General features: G+C 59.2%; 1 protein-coding gene across 4 annotated transcripts in view; it reads right to left on the minus strand.

Annotated features, from left to right (window-relative positions):
• Positions 1-13,676: 13,676 nt before the first annotated feature.
• The window catches only part of CFAP46 (cilia and flagella associated protein 46), a 54,489-nt gene continuing 52,689 nt past the window's right edge, over positions 13,677-15,476 (minus strand). For 3 of the 4 annotated variants that reach the window (XM_066239847.1, XM_066239846.1, XM_066239845.1), the window contains exons 57-60: positions 14,943-15,079; positions 14,772-14,852; positions 13,987-14,009; positions 13,677-13,871 (exon numbers count right to left, since the gene is read on the minus strand). In XM_066239847.1, the coding sequence (XP_066095944.1) occupies positions 13,761-13,871; positions 13,987-14,009; positions 14,772-14,852; positions 14,943-15,079 (352 nt within the window). In that variant the 3' untranslated portion in view covers positions 13,677-13,760. Of the gene's footprint in view, positions 13,872-13,986; positions 14,010-14,771; positions 14,853-14,942; positions 15,080-15,476 lie in introns of those variants that run through there. The other variant, XM_066239849.1, reaches the window with a different exon arrangement.

Raw genomic sequence — 15,476 nt, forward strand, 5'->3', positions numbered from 1 at the left:
CCGGAGTGGCGCGCGCGCTGATTGGCTGCGGGCTCCCGCGGCCCGGCCATTGGCCAGCGCGCCGTCCGCCGCGCGCCCCCGCCCGCCGCGCACTCCATGAAGGGCCCATTAGCGCGGCAGGTGCCTTCCGGGCTGTAAATTTGCCGGATTTATCTCCCTCGGGACGAAATAAATCCCGTTGGATGGGAGTTTAGTTAGGCAAAGGTTTTAATGGGAAATAAGGAAAAAATACGAGAGCATATTTTATCGTCCGAAAGAATGCAGATTTGAGGATCCGCTCGATATCCCCGTGCGCCCCATTCGGCGAAGCTCCCGCTGGCGGGCGCGGTCAGAGGATACGTTCAGCGCCCCACCCTCGGTTGCCCGACTGCCCTCGCTCTGGTTGGGGGAAGACCGCAAACGTTCCCGGGGACACTCTCAGGGATGCAAACGGGCGGCGGAGGGAACCGGAGCTCAGAGTCCAGCGGTCGAGCGGCCAGACTTGCCCGCGCGAATCTGACCTGCTTGGCTGACGAACAGCTGGCGCCGTGGCGGGTCCTATCCCGGGGCCACACGCGAGACGGCCGGGAAGTATCTTATCCCCGCCCAGACCGCGGGACAGCCCTCTGCCCCGTCAGAGCGCGGGGATGGCCCCATCTCCCCGGCGAGGTTTCGGGTCTAATCGTTCCAAGGAGTCATCCTGAGCCCCGGGCTTCTCCCCGGGCCCTGCGACCGAGCCCAGGGGCCATTCTCTGGTGAGCGTAGCCCAAGCCCAGGGAAGACGACCCTCGCAGGCTCAGGGCCCTGACGGCCACGAAGTGCGGAGCCGCATCCAGGGCCTCCACGTGGGTTCACGCCCGAAGCGCAGCGGGCAGACCCGCGGCCTTTAGAAAGACGGGTGGGACTCATGGTGTTGGGGCTCACAGTGTTCTCACTACAAAAAAAACCACCCCCCAGAACTGCTGTGGGTTCACCTAAGATCGCGGTTGACTCAGGGCGCGGTGGAGAGAGGTGCTGAGTCAATGCCGGGCAGTAGTGCCCAGTCCTTCCGGGTGGCGTCACATGTTAATTAACTAGGGGCGGATATTAGCCATGTTAGCTGCCCGTTTGGAGTTGTGACCATCGTGCTCGAACAGATAGCCATTTCGTGGCTCCGAAACGGGGTTTGCGCCAGGCCGGCCTTTCGGGCCTCGCGCGGTCCGTCCGAGATGACTTTTCCGTTTCACCCGGGCCTCCAGGGTTTCTGTGGAGCGCACGAAAGCGACCCTCTTGGTTCTGTGCAGGGGACCCAGTGTCCGCTCACACCGTGACCCTCGGGGGTCTGTTTTCGTTTCGTGCAGTTAGCGACGGGACTTGAGTCCCTACACCAGATCACTGCTCGGACAGCAGCTGGTCGCGTGCTGGGCGGAGGTGGGATGGTCGCCCCTACCGCCCGTGTGCCACCGAGCTGCCGCCGACTCTGTGCGGTGCCGCCCCGCGCATAGAGGTCTCTCTCCCCCCGCTTCCTCGGCTGGGGCCACACAGTCGTGGGTTCCAGGCGTGACTGCCCCGCGAGCGATCGGCCCCAGAGGGGCCAGGCTCCGGACAGCCAGAGCACCGTTCAGGGAGTTCCCACGCTGAGAACCGCGCGGCGTCTGCCGGGCCGAGACGTGCCTCGGTCTCACTCGTGCCCGACTTCTTCGGAAAAAACAGCAGCGTGTGTGCGCCCCACAGCCAAGCCGCAGGGTGTGGACCCTCTGGGCTTCCTGAAAGCGGCAGCACGGATGGCCAAGGCTCTGGCTCCGGTGAGGTTGGGAGCTGTCGGACTTTGCGGTGGGACGAGACAAGGCGGGGCCGGAGGCAGAGAGGCGGGGCCGAGAGGGGGCCAGACCCCACCCCTGCGATACCGAGCCCACCCAGGGCCGCAGTGGCAGGAAGGTTCTCTGGGCAGGCCAAGAGGGACGCGCCCCGGCCGGACGACAGAGGCGGCAACCCACCGAAGGGTCCCCTCGACTCTGGTTCAAGGCAGGAGAGACGCCCAACTCCAAGTACCACGCTTTGGCTCCTTGAACGCCCGGGCGGAGGCCTCCCAGCCCTTTTTTGCTGCTGGGGAAAAAGACCCCGATTCGCTCCCTTGCGCCCCAGCGACCCCAGGCCTATCTACGTAGCCAGGTCCGGAACACTTGGAGTCGCAAGTAGGACTCCACCGGCCACAGCGGGCGCGGCTCTCCTGGGAGCCTGGGCCAGTGGTCCGGGATGGGAGACTCGGGTGCGGTTTTGGAGGGACCGAGTGAGTTAAGGTCGCCAGGAGGGCGGGTGAGGACAGTCTCTGTTCCGCGTTCTTCTGGCCGCCAGCGTCTCGCTGCGCTCGCTAGGGGCCCTGCCCCGCCCTGAGCGCTGCAATTCCGGAGCCCGCACCCCAGGTGCTCCCCCACACTTTGGATGCCGAGGCAGGAGACTCCTGCTTCCAGGCCCCGATCCCAATATAAAGGCTTGTGAATGTCTCTCCTGCCCGCCCTCTCTGGGCGCTGCGCTGCCGTAGCCCCTCCACCCACTATCGGGTTCCCAGCGCACCCCCTCTCCCTGCACCCCTGGGCGCAGCCCCCTCAATAGGATCAAAGTAACTCCCCTCCTCCGAGGAAGGTACGGTGGCCGCCGGCGGAAAGGAGCCTATGGGCTCGCGCTGCCCGGGGGACGTCCTCTCAGAGGAGAGGTTCACGAATGCCACCTCCTGGTCTCAGAGAAAACGCCCCGGCGGCGGCGCGTTTCGTCGCAAATGGTGTCGTGGAGGAAATGGACAGTGCGCTATTTGGCCAAGACCCTATTCACTCAACACTTATTTACTGGGCACCTGCTGGGTGCCAGGCGTGCCCTGGGAGAGCCACGCAAACGTGGCCAACTCGTGCCCCAGCTCACCGTGCGCGAGGAGCTGGGTAAGTAAACAGGAAACAGGACTTGCCTCAGCGCCTGCAATGTCCGATGGAACCACTGACCCCACAGGGCATGGGGTCAGGGACATGCCCTGGGGAGGACCGGCCAAGCCAGTGGTGTCCAAACCCTGGGCAGGTCAGTGCCTGGGGATGGAACAGCATAGATTCTACCCTTAACCACACAGGAATCCGTTGAGTTCACTAAGACCTTACCAATGGAGCCAGTGGAGTGGATATTTGTTCGTGTGATATCCTGGCCACGCCCTCTCTGGGCTGGGTTCTGCTCAGATGTTATCTTGTGACCCAGACCCCGTGTGGGTGGGGTGGGGTGGGATGCATTTGCTGCCCTGAGGCCTTGGAGAGTGCAGAGGGTGAGCTGGTTCTGGGATTGCTGAAGGTGGGGAGTTAGAGCAAATCAAACCCCCTCCTGAGCAAAAGCTCCCGGGACAAGTACTGGGGACCTGGAGGACTGAGACCACTGCCCTCAGAGCCTGACAGGCAGACCCAGGGGGAAAGGTGTGGTGTAGACACACATCACTGACAGGCTGAGTGTGGGAGCTGACCGCCTGACCCCCAGCCTTGCGGAGGAGGGAGGAGACTGTGTGAAAGGCGATGAGCAGGGAGCACACCTGGGTGGGCTCCAACTTGGTCAAATCCCGGTGTAATAACCAGAGGGCATTAGGCCAAGGCCCTGGTGGCCTCCCACCTCCTCCTTCCTCCACTACCCCTGAACCTCCCTCAGGCCCCTGCTGCACTGACCTTCTGCCCCCTGGACACTCTCCTGGTACCCTTTCATGGCTCCCTCCTCCACTCTGGTCACAGTTGGGCCCTCATCTTCAGCCTCCGGTCACCTGGCCCTCTGCAAGGGCAGCTGCTGAGTGCATTTGCTGACCAGGCATGTCAGCATCCAGGTGCAGGCACCTCGCTCCCAGGGTGCCTCAGGGACTGAGTAAAATGTGGCTGAATGAAGAAATGAACACGCCCCCCTGTCCCAGGCCTCAGAGGGCTTTCCAGAGCCTGGTGTCAGGCTCAGTGCATGGGGTGCACCCCAGGGGGGAGGCCTCACGGAGAGGCTCCAGGCACCCTGAGCCAAAGGTGTGCAGCCCCTCAAAGGGACCTTGTGAGCCAACCATCTTCCCCAGGAAGACTCGGGCCAGGCCCTGGGAGGCTGGGACCCCAGCAGGTGGGAGGAAGCCCAAAGTATGCTAAGGAAGGGGGCCAGGCAGACAGGGGCACAGAGGAGCCCCAGCTGCCCACCCCTCCATGGCAGGAAGCAGCCTGGACAGCACTCAGGGCCCAGGAAGTGGGCTCTAGATGGCAGGGTGGGGCCATCTGGTGGACCCCTCACCCCGGCCCATCCCCTGCGGACCCTCTGGCTTCCCTGGATGGGCTGATACCACCCCCCTTGCAGAAGCCCCTCCACACTGCAGCCCCTTTATTTCTTTAAGAGGTATTTGGGCCTGACCTGGGGTGGAGCAGTGGATAGAGCGTCGACCTGGAATGCTGAGGTTGCTGGTTTGAAACCCCAGGCTTGCCTGGTCAAGGCACGTATGGGAGTTGGTGCTTCCTGCTCCTCCCCCCTTCTCTCTCTCTCTCTCTTCTCTAAAAATGAATAAAGTCTTAAAAATTTTTTTTAATCTATTTATTTTCGTATATGTAACATCCACAGAAAGTGGACTCTTGTCACCCAAACCTGGTTCCCTCTGTCCATTTGCTGGCCCTTCTTCCCTTCAGCAAAACTTCCCTTGGCCAGCGCCTGCTCACTGGCTCCCAGAACCACGTGGGTGTGCGGGGCCTGTGCAGTTTTCTAGGTGACCGGCAGGACCGGTCTCTGCTTTGGGGACAGATGTGCACAGGACAGGTCTGGCTGCAGTGAGGTCCCCCCTCTGCTGACGCAGGCACCTCGGGTCACCTCCGTCCTCCCGGGCTCCCCTGGCAGCCCCACACCTGGTCTTCCCCCTCCTTCCAGACACTCCCTCTGGACCGCCCAGACCTCAGCCTCGGTCTCTCCATGCGAATGTCTCACGGGTGCCTCCTTCCTTCCTCAATGCCCTGCAGGCCTGGAGGCCCAGGCTAAAAAGAGCTGGGATGACCTGTGTGAATGACTCCCCTGCGGAGGCAGCTTGGAGCTCCAGATGTGGTTCCGGTTGAACCAGAGGCTGCACCCCCACGTGCCCTAGGTCCCCTGCCCTCCCAGCTTTGGGAGCTTCTCCGTGCGTGCCATTGTGTTCAGCTTTCCTGCTTCGGAGACCTGTGGCCACCTGTTGCTACAGCCAGACCCCACTGGGCTGGGCATGGTTTTCAAACTTACACACCTGGCAGGCAGGGCCAGTGCCCCGCAGCTGACGAGATCTCTCAAGAAATGGAACTCGTGAAATATGAGCACCTGTGCAAACAGGGCTGGGTGAGAGGGATGCAGCCAGCGGTCACCTAAATCAGGAGGGGCTTCCAGGAGGCGGCAACCAGCTGCCAGGACTGCAGAGGCCAAGCCCCTCGGAGACCAGCGCACGGCGCCTCAGAAGTGCTCTCTGAGGTCCAGAGACTCTCGTCTCCTTCAGGAAAGGACAAAGGAGGGGCCGTAAATCACAGCTCAGAACTAATTCCCCAGGGGCCTTGCGGGCACCAGGTGTGGGATCCTGGGTAATGAGCTCTCTCCCGGGGCTGCTCTCTGGGGGGCGTCTGACCTCCTGCCAAACACACTAATTGAGCGCCCAGGGGAAGATTTGTTGTCTGGCCGCTCCCGCCTTTGCAGATGAACCGGAGCAGCACTGGCCACGTGGGCACTTCCGGAAGGACTCCTGGCCGTCGTCCAGGCCGCTGTCTGCAATGTGTGGAGGCTTCCTGGTGGCTGAGGGCCAGGCTGTGCCAGCACCTCCAGGGGGCAGCCTCCTTGTGTCCCTGGGTGCCCCTTCCTAAGGAGGTCTGGAGGCCCAGCAGCCTCAGCTGTCCACAGCCATGCGGGGAGGGGCTGGCCTGAGCCCACTGTCCACCTATCCCTAGGTCCCTAGGAAACGTCTGTCCAGGGTGGGGAGGGAAGTTCCCTGGGGGAGGAGGGAGGAGGGAGAGGGCAGCACGCAAACTGCTAACTGAGTCTGATGGCTGTGCCCTTAGTTATCTGCTTGGTGCTGTGAGGGGGGGGGGGGAGTGGACGTCCCAGAGGTTAGGAGAGAGCTGGGGTGATTTTGACCCACACGTGAGGCCAGGTGCCCACTGGGGTCACAGGTTCCTGACTCTCAGAGCCTCCAGGCTGCCCTACACGCCAGCCCATGTGCCCATAAGGGTTCTTGCAAACACCCAAGGCCCTGGCTGGTTGGCTCAGTGGTAGAGCATCCGCCCAGAGTGTGGCTGTCCCAGGTTTGATTCCCAGTCTGGGCACACAGGAGAAGCACCCATCTGCTTCTCCACCCTTACCCCTCTAGTTTCTCTCTCTTTCTCTCTCTCTTTCTCTCTCTCTCTCTCTGTCTCTTCTCTTCTCTTCCCCTCCTGCAGCCATGGCTCAAATGGTTAGAGCAATTTGGCCCTGAGCACAGGATGACTCCATGGCCTCTGCCTAAGGCACTAAAAGAGCTCAGTTGCCAAGCAATGGAGCAAGGGCCTCAAATGGGCAGAGCATCACCCCTAGTGGGCTTGCTGGCTGGATCCCACTAGGGGCGCACGTGAGAGTCTGTCTCCCTGCCTCCTCTCCTCTCACTTAATAAAGAAAAAAGAAAAAAGAAAGGAAGGGAGGGAGGGAGGGAGGAAAAGAAAAGACCCAAGTCAGACAGACAGAACCAAGAGGAGGGGCCACTATGTGGGGCAGGCCGCTGCCTCAGGCATAGGACAGGCTCGCTGGAGGTGGGACGGGTGGTCCAACCCATCCTAGATCAGAAAGTCAGTCGGTCCCGGGTTCTCTCAACCACACTCTGCAGGACAACAGTTTCCTGTGCTTGGAACTAGATTTCAGTCCCCCCACGGAGGTCCCTGCCAGAGCATGTGGGCAGCTTGGGGACACACAGAAAGAGAAGTTGGTCCCGGGCCCTGTTCCCTCCCAGAATGGTGGAGGCCCCCCAGTCCCAGGTCCTGCCCTGGTGGTCCCTGGGATTTTCTTCCAAAAAAGGAGCCCCCACCCTCTGATCTGGGTACTCGGGTGTGTTCTGAGCATGTAGCGTGCCAGGCTGGGAGCACCGCGGACCCAGCAGTGGCCGAGCTGACCGACCACAGATGACCATGCAGAGCAGGGAGCCCTGAAAAGGGGGTCCTGACAGAGAAGGGAAGGAGGGGAGGGTGCACGCACCCCAAGGAAGATTTCCGGCTGCTCGGGACACCACAGACCAGCCAGTCAGCTTCTGCAGCGTGAGCAGCAAGCTCCGGTCAACTGCGCGGCAACTTAGGACACGCCCCATTCCTGCGTTACAGTGGACAAGTCACAGAGTAGCCTAATGGGGCCACAGGGAAAGGCCAGGCCCGCCTGAGAGGTTCCTCGGAAGGGGCAGACCTCAGGCACAAGGAGGGAAGTCATTCTGGAGTGACCCTGTGAGCCCCTTGGGTCACATGGCACCTAGCCTGCCCTGTACCTGGGTCACCTCATGGGGCCATTTGGAGGAAATGTGCCTGCCCAGCTGTGGCCCTGTCCTCAGGCAGTGGTGTGGAGCAACAGTATGTCCTGGGCTCCATCATCTGGGGGTGTATAGGCTCAGAACACACAGGCCAGCCCTCTGTTGTCCCCTCGAAGTCCCAACCCGCCCCAGACCGTCTGCCCCCAGAGTCCAATGTCCTCAACCTCTACCTGGAGCTTCTCTGCAGAGTCTGGGCCCATCTGCTCCCCCCCCCCGAGGGGCTCCCAAGCCAGCAGACCCCTGGTTGGCTGGGGCCTGTCCAGCAAGGTCCTCAGCAACTCCTCCCCTGTCCACACACCCAGCCTCTTCCACAGACATTGTGCACAGAGACTTCTGCAGGGTCTCAGGTCTGAAACGTAACCATAAATGAGAAAGGTCTACAGCGGGGTGGGGGTGGGGGGAGCAACAAGGGTGAGCGTGGCTCCCAAGCAAGGCAGAGCAGGGGCAGTGCCTCCTGGATGGCAGAGCAGGGTCATTCCCCACGGCCCTCCGTCCGAAAATCCATCACAAGACATGAGAACAGCCACATCGGTGCCAGAAAACCGTGTAAAATATTTTCAGGGTGATAAAGCCCATCATGAATAAGACCCAGCCGTAAACGAGAACCAGGGAGGAAGGTTTCAACGTCGGCGATAGAAAAATATTAGTGTGCTGTTACACAAAGAACTAGAATTAAAGACAAAAAGGGAGGAGAAGGGCAAAATCACGAATAACACCCCCACAGACAGGAGAGGCAAGTCGCCGCTGGGCTCCTGGCCGAGGAAACGAGGAGATGCCGTAGGAAATGCCACCTGGGGCGCCCCCAGCAGCCATATCGGGGCACACGGCCAGCTTCAGGGCAAAGGCTCAGCAACTTCGTCTTTGGGGGACAGTTCTGCGCCCGAGAGCTTTTGCGTCAGAGAAGATGTTCCCTGCAGAGTCGTAGGCAAGGTGGTCCCCGTCCTGTCACTGCTGTTGAGCTCCGGAGCCCCGCAGTGCCCCCAGACCAGAGCTGGGCTTGCAGGAGGTGCCCAGAAAACAGAGTGGGTGTGAGGGGGTGCTCCCTCCCTGGGTATTGGGCGGAAGACGGCCGCTGCCACTTCATTATCTGAACACCCCCGCTCGCCTCCTGTCACGAAGAATTAAAATCTGTAATGAAGAAATTTAAGAGTCCCCTGCAATTTGGCCCGTCAGCTCCGTCCCGGCCGACAGCCAACCACATGGAGTAGTAATCTATCTAGTCATCTCCCTCTGGTCACGATGAGCTGTGATAAAAACGTCGAACAATTAGATTACAGCGGCTGACAGCGCCCGCCCTGTGACAGAGTGGTGAGGCCAGCGCGTCCCTTGAATCACCCTGACAAAGGTGGGGGCTGCACTCTGTATAGAGTCCCTCCCAGGACCCCAGGTCCCCGTGGGTCCGGCGAACAGGGCCAGCCTGGGAACCCGCTGCTGGGGGGTGGGGTGGAGGAGGCAGCCCCCCCCCTCCGTGGGGCATGAGAACCAGGCGGGCGGATCTCTACAGGTCACCCTCACCTCGGAAATGCTCCATGCAGAAGCTGCCTAGGGTTCAGGTTGAGCCCCCACTGTCGCCCTGTGGTTGGAGGCTGGGGACCCAGCCAGCTGGTGGGCGGGGCGGGGGGGCAGACCCCAGTGCTGCCCTCCAAGCCCAGGAGGGAGTTTCCTGGTGGCTCTGCCGGGCCGCCCTCTCCAGGAGCCTCGCCAACGCCGATGCCCTCTTCGCCTTCTTTCTTTAAGGTTGAACACATGGTGCAAATTGATTTCACGGTTGGAAATGGGATAATTAAACTGGTTGTTCCCATCTTCATCATCATCATCATAAAACGAGAGGACAGCGCGGCGTGAGGCGATCCTCTGTCTGGCGCAAGGAGCGTTAATTGAATACGGATGGCCCCGCGTGGAGCCGCTGGGTTATATTTCAGGGAAATGGGATAATGATGCCCGTAAATCATCTTTACAAGATATAAAATTACTAGCTCCTCTGGAAAGATCATTAGGGAAAAACAATTGTTCACAGCAATTGAAAATAGAGTTTTAATTATTTAATACAGAAGTGAAACTATTAGAGACCAGAGAGTTGGAAAAGGGAACTTAATAGAAATTTATACACAAGGGTCTGTGAACATTTTAGTTTATTAACCCACCTAATTTCTTATCCAAATCAGTCTGGAAGCTGTGTCAGCTGTGACTGTGACGTAAAGTCAGGACAGGAGAAAGGCCCAGGTGCTCAGGGCCCCAGGTAGATGGGGGCATGGGGGAAAAGGCAGGGTGGCTTCCCAGGGCTCAGGGTCCCAGGGAGGGACCCAGGAACCCAGGGAGCCAGTGGCAGGAGGTGTGAACACAGCGCCAGCTTGGGCAGAGGTAGCCAGGCTGGAGAAGGGATAGCATGTGATGGCCACGGTCTGTGCCTGGGTGATGCTATTCCACGGGGGTGAAATGAGGACTGGACGTGAAGTGTGGACTCAGAGCCCACATCACCTGGGCCTAGTGGCAGGGCACCTGGGTGCTCAGCGACCCAGCCCACTCATGCTCAGGTCCCCACCACCCCACGGACGAACAGCCCTGTTGGGACAGGTGCTCCATACACAGGGGCTGGTGTTTGCAGATGGCCTGCTGAGGGTGGGGATGCTCTGAGAGCTCTAGTTTAAACATCTGTTGTTTTTATTTTTTGTTTTGTTTTGTTTTTTTAATCATGAGATACAGACAGGAAGGGAGACAGATGAGAAGCATCAGTTCCTATTTGCGGCACCTCAATTAGTTGTTCATTGATTATTTCTCATAGGTGCCTTGACCAGGGGGCTCCAGCCAAGCCAGTGACCCCTTGCTCAAGCCAGTGACCTTGTGCTCAGGCCAGCAGCCTTTTGGCTCAAGCCAGCAACCATGGGGTCACGTCTATGATCCCATGCTCAGGCGTTCAGGCTGGTGAGCCTGCCTTGAGCCAGCAACCTCGGGATTTAGAACCTGAGTCCTCAGCATCCCAGGTCGACACTCTATTTTCTGTGCCACCACCTGGTCAGGCTAAAAATCTTGAACTGGAAAACCCTGTGGCATGTTAAGTGAGACCGTAGGGGACTTGTCCAGCCACAATGGGGACTCACGCACCAGAACACGGGCAGCAGCTGGGAGGACTTTGTTTTACAAATTGCCTATAGTAAAATATATCATTGAAAACACTCATTTTTTAAAATACAGAAGTTGCTACTTTCAAGTCATAAATTAAGAAAACAAGTCGAACTTTTTAAAAGGTGATTGACGAGCCAGACGCTCACTGCCAGCGTGGGAGGGGGACCTGACGCAGAGGGGCTGGACCGCTGTGGACAGGGCACCACGTGGACCTGGGACTATGGTCTGGGAGCTGGGTGGGGCCAGACCCCAGCACTGGGCAGTCCCTCTGTGACCAGCTCAAGGTCTCAGAGTCCATCCAGAGCTCAGCTTGGACCAGAGCCGACTGCCCTTGGCTCTTACCCCCAACACGCTCACGGGGTTCACCTGGAGTGGACAATGGGGTCCTCCTGTAGCCCGGCCTCTGTCCTTTGTGGGATACGCCAAGAATTTGCAGACCTGGTCATCCTGTGTCAGAGGACTATCAACCGTGCAAATTATTTCCATCCCCTAGTACTTCCAATAAATTTGAAGTGATCCTTCTCCCCACAGTTTTGGGGTTACATAAATTTCACCCACACCATTTGTTCATGCCAAGACCTATTACAGAAGCCACTTCTGTAGTGGGAGTTAATTGATAATGTGATTTGTTATGTTGCTGGGACATAATTCAGAAAGTTATTTTAGCGCCTTTGATACATGAAATCGCACTCACGTGAGGGGCGCAGGGGAGGGGAACGGTGAGCATGCGATGAAATATCTCCAGAAGCTTTTACTCCTGTCATCTGGGCGCGTGCCAACACCGCTCCCTGAGAAAGCTCATATTTCCAGCGCTGCTCTCATCTAAATTTATTCCCTGGTCATTAGTTAGCGATAAAAAAAAAACAACTAAAACACCTGAAACGACTATGTGTATACATTTGGAAAAAGAAAAAATAATCAAACCAAAAAGGGGAAATCTCCACCTTTCAATATTATCAAAGGTGAGCTTTGAAAAAACTTTAATATGGAATTAATTATCGATTCACAGGAAGTTGCATAGATGGAGCAGATAGTGCAGAGTGTCCTCACACAGCGCCCCCAGGTGGCACCTGAGGCAGCAAACGGGAACCCGACCACACCCTGTACAGGCATGTGTGCACCTGCATGCGTGGGCGTGACAAAGTGCACATGTGCGTGCCCCCATGTGCATGGGTGTGTATTTGTGTATATGCATTTGTGTTCATGTGTGGGTTGTGCGCACATGCACGTGTTGTGTGTGTGCATACAAGCATGCACGTGTGTGCATGTGTGTGTGTTCCTGTGACTGTATGTGTGCACATGCACATGTGGTGTGTGTGTGTGCGTGCATGCATGCGTGTGAAGGCTTCCTCCTCCCTGCCTCCCCCCCACACAGCCCCTATTCCTGTCCTCTGGCAACACCAATCTGACCTCCAGCTCTCCAGCTGTGTCATTTGGGAACACGATCACACATTGGTGACTCGTTGACACTGGTGTTTCCTCCCAGCATGACACCCTCAGGCTCACGGGTGTCAGCAGCTCACCCTTTCATTCCGAGCACCAGATGGGATGTGATTCGCATGGCTGACTCTAGTTTTTTGCTGTCACAGAATAAAACTACTACAAATATTCGTGTCTTTGTGTGAACACACGTCTCTACTTCTCCAGGATACACACCTGCGGAGGGCTGTGCCGGTACGCACCCCCACCAGCAAGGGAGTGAAGACCACTCCCCACCTCCTCACCAGCATGTGTGGTGTCGCTGGCTTTTATTTCAGCTGTTTGAGCAGGCGTGGTAGATAATCTCACCATTTTCTTAATCTGTGGGGTTTTTTTTCACTACTTGGACTGTCCTGTTTCAATCCCTCTGCACCTCAGAGCAGTGTGGCCATACTGCTGTGACGTGGTCTCCCCAGCTGTGGTTGGGCCTGAGGTCGTGTGTGGCAGGAGATTCCTCGAGTACTTATCCCATCTCCCACCCACTCAGCCTCTGGGTCCACACCCTTATGGTGACCAGGGGTCACTTGGCTGGGCATCATCCAGCCCCTGGGTGGCGGCCAGGTACCAGGTGACCTCAGAGCTGGTGCTCAGAGACCCGAGAAGCCTCCAGGCAAGGCACAAGGCTTTGCTCAGGGACGTAACTTGTACTCAGAAGCCAGTGGTACAGTGCAGGATAGGACCGGGCACCCCCCTGGAGGGCTCACTCTTCAGCCGTTGAAGATGACCCCAGTTTGAAGAATAAGGCAGTGGTCAGCAGGCCAGACAGTTGGGAGAAAAGACAGCCTCCCTGAGGACCCCTGGTGCTGTCCACACCACACGTTTGTCATGTCCAGTCCCTTATTTGGGGGAGATGAGGTCGCGGCCCCTTCTGCTTGCTGGCTCTCCCTGCCCGGCCCAGCTGCGCCCCCCACCGCCCCTCCCCGGGGACCTCTACAGGATCAGGGCTGCCATTCAGCCAGGAGGCGTTTGGAGAGAGCGGGAACCCCTTCTCTGCTGGGCCCCGGGGGAGTCAGGTCCCCAGTGGGGCACAAATGTGCCAAGGTCCGGGGGCCAGCAAGGGTTTGGAGGGGCACTCACCCAGCCTTTCTTTGTCGTCATTCCATCCACCCACCCCCACCCCTGCACGGAGGAAACGGGACAGCCCGCCAACCCGCAGGACCGCCCCCAGCGCAGAGGCGGCCGCTCGCGCCACCTGGTGGCCCGGCTTTGCATTGCAGGTCCCCGCCGGGAGCGGGAGGGCCTTGACCCCAGGGGGTCCTGTCTGGGGCAGGCCGCACAGCCTTCAGGGACCAACGCTACAACCGGCCTCACGTGACCAGCGGAAGACACCATACTTAGTCACACGTAGAAGGAAGACCTGTCCTTCCTCGGCTGGTGTGTGAACCCGCCCAAGCTGGAGACCCCAAGGAGGCTGGAAACTCTTTTCACATGGCCGGGGCCTCCCTGAGTCCAGCGGGGGCCCAAGGGGCTGGTGTCCCGGCTCCCAGGCCTCTGAGGTTGTGGCCAGGCCCTACCACTACCCAGCGCTCAGCCACGGACACCACTCACGGAGGCTGGGCTTAGGCCTTTACTAAAAGCACTTCGTGGGGAACAAGGGAGCCGCTCAGTGTTGCTTGTCCAGGTCTAGGAGCCGGGCATGTCCCTTCCAGGGACCACGAGCTTCGTCCCTGGGACATCAGCCCCGAGCTGTCTTCTGAGGCCCGCCTGCAGCTGAAGGCTGAGAGGAGGTGGAATCCACCTTCGTCCGGCCCCCGGGGAGAGACGAGCCCCTGACAGTGATGGGGGGCTGTGTGGGGGGGACGGGGTGGTCACAGGATGGCCTGGTGCGGCAGCCCGTACAGGACCAGATTGAGGCTGACAGAGAGCCACTCGGGGCCGTGCAGCTGTGCCCGGAACGTCACCTTGGAAGTCTGTGGAGACTCATCTGAGGGGAGAGGGGACAGGAGGCTCGTGGGGGGGGGGGCAAGATGTCCAGGGCCCCAGCCAAGGACCCCATACCTGGCTGGACAGGGAGACAGTGCTCCTGGCTCTGCCTCCAGATGCAGCTCTGGGCGTGGACACTACTACTATGCATCCTTCACGAGGGACACCGAGGCTGGAGGACCTTACATGCTCAGGGACCTCCTGCTGCTAGCCAGCAGGGACAGCCTTCCCACAGTCACGGCTTGTCCCTTTCCCTGTGACGGACGTCCACACTGTACAGCAGCAGGGGTGGCACAGGGGCCGGTCTGCTCCCTGCCCATGAGAATGCCACATGCCGGCTGCTCTTCAGCCAGCAAAGCCCAAGGTTTCTGTCCTATTCTTGTTCCTGTTCCTGTGACCCTTGTGACCCCTGCGTCTCACCTGCCTCCTTGGACTGTGATGCCTCCCTGGTCACTTGCTCACTAGGGTCCCAGTTCCCAAAGGGTGGGTGGTGGGGACCCAAACATACTCGGGCTTTTAGAATTTGTGTGACTTGCACAATCTTAAAGACAAATCAGATAATGACTGGTGGTGCCCCGAGGACCCTGGACGCAGGCCTCGCTGTGGGCCGCATTTGCAGGAGGCTGCCAGTCGTGCCAGCATGTGGCCTGCTGCGCAAGAATGGAGGTGGGACCTTCTGACCCTGCAGCTGCAGGACGGTGGAGCAAGGCAGCAGCTGCATGGCCTGAAGGGATGGACAATGGGGTAGATGGTCTCCAGTTACCGTGGCTGGCCGCTTCTCTAGCTTCCATCTTCTGAAGGAGACGGACGGCCCTCCCAGTCGGTTTGGCCCCGGTCAGCAGATCTAGGGAAGAAACTCTGCCTCAGCTGGTGTGGACCCCCCAGAGAGCATCCAGGAAGGCCCAAGGTGGGAAGACCGCCAGGCGCTGCTCACTTTCCCAGAGGACCCTGGCGCGCAGCGCATTGTCCTGCAGGAGCGTTGCCCACTGGTTTGCCAGGATGCTCCGGACACCCACCAGGCTCAGCAGGATGGCCGTCTCAATAGGCTCCTCCAAGGACAACTGAAGGGCACTGCGGGGGACCGAGCTGCCGTTGGACAGTGTCCACCCCATCCCCAACCCTAATAGCACCGAGGGCTGCAACTCGTGTTTGGACTGACAGCTCTTAAAATGTCTCGCCCCCAGACTTAAAGGTCAGTTCACAGGGAAAGGCTTTTCAGATGCCTCTGTGCTGCTCTTACCATGAGAGGGGGGAGCCCTGCTGGGCCCCCGGGCAGCTCTGAGGTCCTGTGCTGTGCAACCCTCCCAGCTGCCCTCCTTGTCTCCCGGCCCAATCCTAGCAGCTTCGAGGCTCCAGGGTGCCGTGGTCAGCGCGGGGGTCCCCAGGACTTCCAGGGAGGGTTCGGGAGCAGAGCATGGAGCCCCGGCTCCCTCCTGGGGCTCTGCCCACAATGTGTAGGGATGCTCTG

Source organism: Saccopteryx bilineata, chromosome 7 (assembly GCF_036850765.1).
Source record: "Saccopteryx bilineata isolate mSacBil1 chromosome 7, mSacBil1_pri_phased_curated, whole genome shotgun sequence".
Classification (NCBI taxonomy): domain Eukaryota; kingdom Metazoa; phylum Chordata; class Mammalia; order Chiroptera; family Emballonuridae; genus Saccopteryx; species Saccopteryx bilineata.